This window comes from Ziziphus jujuba, chromosome 1 (genome assembly GCF_031755915.1).
Source record: "Ziziphus jujuba cultivar Dongzao chromosome 1, ASM3175591v1".
NCBI classification, from domain to species: domain Eukaryota; kingdom Viridiplantae; phylum Streptophyta; class Magnoliopsida; order Rosales; family Rhamnaceae; genus Ziziphus; species Ziziphus jujuba.
In genome coordinates, this window is record NC_083379.1 from 11302481 (window position 1) to 11311477 (window position 8997).

The 8997-nt window shown below is 34.6% G+C and overlaps 1 protein-coding gene across 1 annotated transcript; it reads right to left on the reverse strand.

Annotated features, from left to right (window-relative positions):
* Positions 1-250: 250 nt before the first annotated feature.
* LOC107416851 (disease resistance protein RPM1-like) lies at positions 251-4512 on the reverse strand. The gene is made up of 2 exons (XM_048467675.2): positions 1425-4512; positions 251-492 (listed from the first exon to the last, which is right to left on the reverse strand). The coding sequence occupies exon 1, from the start codon at positions 4287-4289 to the stop codon at positions 1470-1472; it is 2820 nt and encodes a 939-aa protein (XP_048323632.2). The 5' UTR covers positions 4290-4512; the 3' UTR covers positions 251-492; positions 1425-1469.
* Between the last annotated feature and the right edge of the window lie 4485 nt (positions 4513-8997).

Here is an 8997-nt window from a genome sequence, read left to right on the forward strand (position 1 = left end):
ATATATATATATAAATCATGAAGAAATTCTCTTAAAATTTTATATCTCATGTAGAAGGATTTGCACCAGATATCATAGATGTGAAGCTCAAATCTTTATACTACAGGGCACATCAAGCTTATTAAATCTTTGGTACCATTTTGTTCGCTGATTTTCTTTATTGGGTATCACATAACACAGACAATAGCAAGAAATCTGGAATAATTTAACAACAACCAATTTCAGCTGAGAATGAAATTAGGCACTGAAAGATAGCAAATTGTTTGAAAGTAAGGTTAAACATAAGTCAATAAACATCACTTCAAACTTAAAGGGCAAGGGGAGGGCAACACTTGGAGTTGACATATATATTGGAAATTGTATTATTACTGAGCACAGCAAAACAATTAAACGAGCTTGGAGAAGTGAGACGATATCCACCAAGCAGCAAGGTAGTAGCGGTACCGCCAAGCCACTTGTACATGTATAGTTGAAAGCTCTCAATTATTTTACCTATCACAAAATCATGTCATAATTAAGCAATTAATCAGACCGAACCAGTATGGTGATCAACCGGCAGAAATTGAAACCAAATATATGCCTTGAAAATAACAATACAAGTATCTAAGAACATGTTTGATATGGTCAGCAATGCCAACTTATTTGCCTCAAGGCTGCTCGAATAAATTTTTAATAAAAACAAAATTCCTAGAAACGATTAAGGGTTTAGGGCCTAATAAGAATATATATATTGTGAATAAGAATATATTGTTTGTGTAAGCTTGGGGTAGAAGAATTAATATAAAACCCAAATTCAGAACAGCCACGTTACTTATCCTTTTGCATTGTCTTCGAAAACAGAAATATACATTTTCAATTAAGGGAAATAGTAGACACATGTTCTAATAAGGCCACTCCAACTAGCAAGAAAATATTTGCTGAAAAAAGAAAAAAGCAAGAAAATATCTTTTATTTTTTATTTTTTATTTTTTTATAGAAAAATAGGAGTTCTGTCCTGTTCTAGCTATAAATTAAGGCAATACAACAATGCACAAATTTTTATTTTATTTTATTTTAATTTTTTGATATTGAATGCATAAATAAATTAAACATGAAAATGCATATATGTTTGGATCTGCATCCAAAGTAGCTAGTTTGGTTGTTGGTCACATGAATGCCCATTCAATGTTTAATTACCAGAAAACTAAATAAAATGCACAGTGTTTTTTATTTTTTTTATTTTTTATTTTTAATATTGAATGCATAAATGAATTAAACATGAAAACGCATGTGTTCGGATCTGCATCCAACATAACTAGTTTGATTGTCGGTCGCATATGGATGCATATTTAGTGTTTAATTACATGAAACTAAATAAAATTTCAATGGTTCTAATTTAAGTAATTTATAGTAGAATTCAAGAATTTAAATATTAGCACAATTACCTGACAAGTACGTAGGACTTAATTTATTTCTTCCAATTGACAAAATCAGAACAAACGGAAAGTTTCATATTTTCCTCCATCGCGCCTATAACTGATGCCAACATAAGGTACATGTTGAACGATCTCATAGTGTTGTCCTCCTTCTGGAAGCATACTATCCTTGAACTCCTCCGACATATCATAAAAGCAAAGATATTGAAGGTTTTTCAAATGTTGGATACCGGATGGGACCTCCTTCAATTGTGGACTGGGTCCAATGTTGAGGCTTTCAAGATTCACAAGTGATCCTTCCTCTATCACCACCCTTTCCAGTCCACTCAAATACGTGAGATCGAGCTCCTTCATTTTTGGGAACATCCCCTTCTCAAACTGCAATTCATCACCAACGTATGCATCACACTGTATCCAGAGTACCATTAGGTTTGGCAGATTTTTCAAATTCTGAATCGGATTATCTTCTAATTTTGACCAATCAAAGTATATTGCTGTCAGATTTTGAAGTTCCTTGATCCATTCTGGCAACTTCATTAAACGCCCAATTAAGCAGAGACGTTGGAGAAATTGAGGTGGAGATGACATGTTTTCTAAATCGATCACATCATCTTCACTCGTTGCAGTTACTGCCAAAGATTCCAGGTGTTTCATCTTCTCAATACACTCTCCCAAAATCCTTCCATGTTCACTTCTGAGATTACGGATGCCCAACCTCCTCAACTGCGTCAACTTTCCCAGCTCTTCAATTACCTCAGCTCCCATCTCATTTACTTCCAACTCGTATAACTTTTCAAGGGATTTTAAGCTCCCAAATCCTTGTTTTAGTTTTATTCCTTTCCTTTGAGCTATGCAAAAATGCATGGTTAAGTCACTATTGTATCCTAAGAGATGTCGTAACTTGTGAAGCCTTCTGATCTCAGCAGGTATCTCAGACACAAATGATTGCTTTAGATCCAGAGTCTCAAGATTTACCAATTTCCCTATGGACCTTGGTAGCTTCTTTACTTTGGTGTTTCGAAGACTCAAATATCTTAAATGAAATAACTTCCCAATATCTTCATGGATTGAATCTATTGGAGCATCTTCAAAATCTAAAAATTTTAGAAGCTTGAAATGCTTTGCCAATGTACCTGGAATAAAAATGTAGTTTAGGAGTGTCTGATTCTGATAATTGTTGAAATTCAAAATACTACGTACTTGAGAAACTTGATCTGCATCTTGAAGAACAGTAGTGCATGAATTGTTGACAATTGATAGGCGTCGAGTTACTATTTCTCCTTTTAAAGTGGACTCATTTCCATCAACAACATGGCAAAAAAAACTTGACTCCATTTTTTTGACAGCAATCTCATGCAAAAGATCATGGATGCGACAAGTTCTGACTCTTCCAACATTGTCTACCAAAGACACCTGAACCAGACTTCTATGTATTAGTTCAAACAAATACTCAAGTGCAACTTCTTCTAATGTTTTATCCTTTTTCTGGTTCACAAATCCTTCAGCAATCCATTGTCGAATTAACCTTGAACATCTAATGGAATAGTCCTCCGGATACATGCCAAAGTACAAAAAGCAAGATTTAAGATGGTAAGGTAGATCAAAATAACTAAGAGAAAGGATTTTTACTATGCTTCTAAGATGAAGATTATTATCCAGCTCTGAACTAAGGCTATCATGCAATTTTTGCCATTCAACAGTTGTCTTGTTTTTTGTTTTGAGAAGACCAGCTATGGCTACAATAGCAAGTGGCAGCCCTTCGCATTTATCAACAATATTACGAGACAGCTGCTCCAGATAGGTTGGACATTGTCCACCATAATCATACTGAAAAAGCTTATTGCGAAAAAGTTCCCAAGCTTTTTCATAAGCCAAAGGCTGTAATTCATGGACACGAAAAGATGGTGAAATTTTGCAAAAGTTTGCAACCTTCATATTTCGGGTTGTGATCACTACTCTACCTCCATTTTTATTATCAGGCAAAGCAATTTCTATGTCTCTCCAGAAATCTACTTTCCAAACATCATCGAATATCACAACATACCTTTTGTGCAGCAAGTACTCTCTTAATTTTGTAGTCAGCGTTAACTCATCCATTTCATTAATTCCATCAGGAGTAGATTCTTTCTTTTCCTCGCAGAATTTCTTGATGATGTTCTTTAATAGCTCCTTGTTCTGGTATGGATGAGAGACTGTTACCCAAGCATGGCTGTCAAACTTTTCTTTGACCGACTCATAGACCTTTCTAGCAAGAGTAGTCTTGCCCAAACCCCCCATTCCGACCACTGAAATTACGGTTCGTTGAGTTACCTGTTCATCTAGCAACCAACCAATCAATTCAGCCCTTGGAGATTCAATACCCACTACTTCATCTTCCTCTAGATAAATGGCCCGTTGTCGAGAGTTGTTCCATGAAGCAGCCGAAGTAGTTGTAGATCCTACCTCCATGGAATCAATGCCATAATTTTCTCTTCTATTTTCGATTTGACCAACTTCTACTTTGATGTGTTGTATCTGAGACGCAATCCGGTGACGTGCTTTTATTGTGATGATGCAGCGAGCACGCTTATAGAGGGAGCCAATGAAGCCACCTCGGCGACGATTTTGTGCCAAGTGAAATCTGTGATCATCAATCACGTCTTCTATACGAAACGAAACTTGGGTTAGCTGTTTTACCCATGCTTTAACGCCTTCTCTAACTGTGTCATCTTCATTTTCGGCCTTCATGTCCGCATCCTTGAGGAAACGTTTGATGCTCTCTAGCTGATTTTTGATGTCCTCAACTTCAGAGTGAACGTTTCTCAGCAACTTTACTTCTTCTGTCAGCAGTGGGGTGAGGTAGTCAACAACAAAGCCCACTGCAGTCTCCGCCATTACTACCTCTCTCTTTAGCTTCCGTCTTGATCGATGGATGAGAGGTTTGTGGTTCTAACAAGTAAGAAGAATCATCAGCGTGAAATGCTGCAATGGATGTCCAATTATGATAGGAGCAACTCTGTTTGTCTGTTTGGTTTTTTTAAATTGAGTGAATTATCCAATTTTCTGATGAAGAGGGACAACGTCCATCTTGTTTTTGATGAATAATGAAGTCAACTATTGGAAGCTGTGAGGCAGGTTGGCTCTTAATTATTTGTCTTTTAGCAGTAGACACAGGTAATATGCTCAACCACCGAGCTCCCTTTCGTCTCAAGAGCACCTGAATGTAGGTCCCACTAGAAAGAATAATTTGTAGCGCGTGAATGTAGGTCCCACTACAAAGAATAATTTGTATGACCAGCCCAATTCCAACATTTAAGAAGACCAGGTACAGCATCTAGAGACTAAAATTACCACCCCCAAACCAAAAGGTAAATAAATAAATAAATAAAATGGTAAGGTTGTAAGTCATGCATAATGGAGTTTTTTTTGATAGAATCATGCATAATGGAGTCTTTTTTTGATAGAATCATGCATAATGGAGTTCTGAATCCTTCTTTCAGGTTCATGTAATGCCATGTGACCTTAAGATGATCGTCCTGGAAGCTGAGTCAGAAGATGAGACAATCATTGATAGCTGCGATGCAGGTTACCAGCAAATGGGTATAATTTAACTACCTATTTCTGAATCACATTTATAGTTTACAAACATCCGTATTTATTTATTTATTTTTGTCACGGGCATGAATGTTTTGAGTTATTTTTTATTTTTTTCAATTAGAGCAAATTGTGGGTTATTTTAGATTTAAAATACGTCAATTATATTTTATTTACACATAATATGTAATATTTATTTGCGGGAGATCGGACTTGAAAGCAAGGAAGGATCAGTGCAAGTTGCAACTAAGCAGTACTTCATTTTATAGTGAAGACGTTTTACCTAGTCTTTATATATATATACGAATTAGTTTCTAGTGCCTTTCTTCTTTGGTTGAGAAGTGTTTAGCATCACAAATTAGTTTTCACATTACTGTTTCCACAGCTCCCAAGGTACACAAGTCAACACTTTTTTTTTCTCTCCGTCTCTAACTTCTCTGTATTTCTCTAGCAACATATATTTCTCTCTGTCTCTGTTTTTCCTCTGGCAATTGCAATCCTGACCCAACTCAAAAAAAAAATTGCATTCTTAACCTGCAGATGAGTTTTTGCCAATGATTCTTGGAGTCCTACAGAAACATGAAAAATAAATAAATAAAATAAAGTAACAGTTAGTGGCTACTTTTCCACCGTTAGAAAGTCTACTTAAACAAAACAGAGTCTCATTGATATTAAGCTGGCTAATTAAGACTAGCCTTGCAATTTGCATTATAATATAAAAGGTTTATGGCGCAAGTGGCACTTGGTTTTGTTTTATTTTAAGCAAAGAAAGAGAAAGGCACATAAATTAAATAGTGCCAGCAACCATAGACAATTACAATTTACAAAAAAGAAAAATAAAAGTAGAAACAAATACTAAGTTGATTTTTAAAAGGGATCTTGATTTGTTCAATGACAACAAAGTCATGATCCTATCCAAAGTCTAGGCTAATAGTTTGTTGCGATTAAATTAATGCTTCAAAAAATTCATTAAGGTCCTATTTGATATAATTTTTAAAAGATTAAAAGCAATTTTTAAAGTTCAAAAATTATTTTGAAGAGTATTTGGATAATTTTTTGAAAATGTTTTAGTTTTCATAAGCATTTTTAACTACAATTAATAAAGAGTGGTTTTCTTCAAAAGCAATTTTGAAAAAGTAAAAATAGAAGGAAAAGTTATATCAACCAGTACGTAATTATGTTAAGAAAAATTTGAAGTCTCCTAAAGTCTAAACATAATCCATAATCAAATTTTACTAATTACATTAAGAAATGTGAAAGTCAAAAATATAAAAATAAAGAGCAAATAAAAGCATATTTAGTAGTGCTTTTGGAGCTCTAATAAGTGTTTTCATTAAGAAAAATAAACAAATAAACAAAGCACTTACCTATGTGTTTAGCAAAAAATTAGAAAGTTCTTTTTTAATAATAAATAAATAAACAAATAAGCACCCTAGGTTCTTTTAAGAGAATAACCAAGGTTGATACTTCTCCAATTAAATGTTTTAAAGTGAAAATAAAATAGTTTAAAGTGCATTAATTAAAATAAATACTTCTCCTAAGTTGATCATCCTAGAAGCTGAGTTAGAAGATGAGATAATCATTGATAGCTAGCTACGATGTAGGTTGACTCTTAATTTGTTCTTTACTAGCAAATGGGTGTAATTTATCTACCTATTTCTGAAGCACATATATAGTTTACAAACATCCGTATTATTATTTTTTTTTTTTTTGGGTCACTGGCATGCATGTTTTGAGTTATTTTTTATTTTTTCAATTAGAGCAAATTATGGGTTATTTTAGATTTAAAAGACATCAATCATATTTTATTTAGGCATAATATGTAATGTTACGAAAATATGACAAGAACAATAGTAATAAAATACACACAAGTTTACTGAAAAACTTTTGATGGGAAAAAACCATGGGCAAAGAAAAATAAAACTTTTATTGAAAAAGATTTGTATAAAATGTGAGCAAAATAGAGCGGCTAAAAACTCAATACAGCTAAAAAACCACCATAGAGCTCCAAATAATTCCACAAAATAAATTTCATCAAATGGGTCATACCACGAGCTTTTTGGATCAGATCAATAAAAATTCGAATCAACAACTCTAACGATCTCAATCTTGATACGAATTCCATACAAGGAATAAAAAACACAAAACTCCAATATTTGATAAAGCTGCCATCCTCTTCCAGAAAAGCCCTTAAGGGCAAAGCTTAGCAACGAACACCAACCAAGTCCAAGCAATGCTCAAACTTGGCTACTGGAAGTGCCTTGGTCATCATGTCAACAAAATTATCATGAGTACTCACCTTGCTGATAACAATATCACCATGAGCAATAACATCACACATAATATGCAAAACATTTGATCTTTCGTGAGAAAGACTGCACTCTGACTGTCACAAAAGATTGTGATAATCTGCAAAACATTACTAAGCTCACCAAATAGTCCTTTCAACTAAATAGCTTCCTTACAAGCCTTGGTAATAGCCATGTACCTTGCTTCAGTAGTTGACAACGCATCTGTATTCTGCAAAGTAGTTTTCCAACTGATAGCATAGCCACTAACAGTAAACACATACGCTGTGATAGATCTTCTTTTATCTAAATCTCCAGTGAATTCAGAATCTACATACCCAATGACTCCATCTCTAGTCTTTCCAAACTGCAAACAAATATTAGAAGAGCCATGCAAGTATCTGAAAATCCATTGAACTGCTTTCCAATGTTCTTTACCAAGGTTCGCCATGTATCTACAAACTGTACTAATTGCATATGACAAATATGGATGTGAATAAACCATAGCATATATGAGAGATCCTGCTACACCAGAATATGGAACTCGAGACATATAGTTAACCTCATCATTCGATTGTGGAGATAAAGTAGACGAAAGTCTGAAATGAACTGCTAATGGTGTACTAACAAGTTTGGCATTTTGCATATTGAACCTACTAAGAACTTTCTCAATATATCCTTTCTGACTAAGATACAGTGTCAGGACCCATCCAAAATTCCTCACCGGAACCCTAGACAAGCCCTGATCCTAGGGAAATACCACCGAACCTTCCAACGGAAAATCCTGCAGCACCTCCCCTCAGGGTAAGACTAACCAAAAATTTCCTGCACTGAAAACACACTTCTATAATCATCTCCTTATTCCTCCCACAATACTACAAATTGATTCCATAAATTACAGCACTTCAAAATAAATAACAGCAAATCAGTGCAAAAAAAGATAACTACATGTCCAACACAGTATACAGAGTATTATACAAATAAAAGTGAAATTAATACAATGACAGATGAAATAGTACAAGATGGAGAGGAAAAGGGAAGAAATACTTCTTGGACTTTCGGCAATGAACCGAGACGTCGGGCTCGCCCCGGACGATCAACGTCTCCCAACCTGGACCTAGGGGAACGGAATTTAAAAACGTGAGATGCTAATCATCTCAGTGAGTGACCCTATCTACTGTATAATTATAATACCACGATAACTAAGAGATAAATAATAATTAATTAGAAATAATAATTTCTCTCAAAACCCTTACGATTCTCTCGGTTGGAAAAGTTCCCCTTTTAAAACCTTTTCACAAAACCTGTTATTCATAATACCCGAAAACCAAGAAATCAATTTATTCAATTAAATATCAAATAAAATATAATAAGTCAGGCATCCAAAAATTTATAATTAAAAGAAATTAATTTATTGAATAATTAAGTAAAGGGAAAATTAAACCAATTTTAAATCCCCATTCAATTAAATAATAAAAACAGCATTAATCATATTCTTAACTCCAATGCAATTTCAAAATATTTATTTTAAAATCCCAGTTCTGAAAATTACTTGATGCACCCACTATATATCAGTGGCTCCAACAGTACCCAGAGTCCTAAGGTACCGCCAGACAGGAGGTTATAGAGAGAAACCGGCATACGGTCGCGTGGTGTCCCACCGCGCAGCTGCAAACAGGTGTCCAGGCCATGGAGGGGCGGCCTACCCTCATCCGATGGCA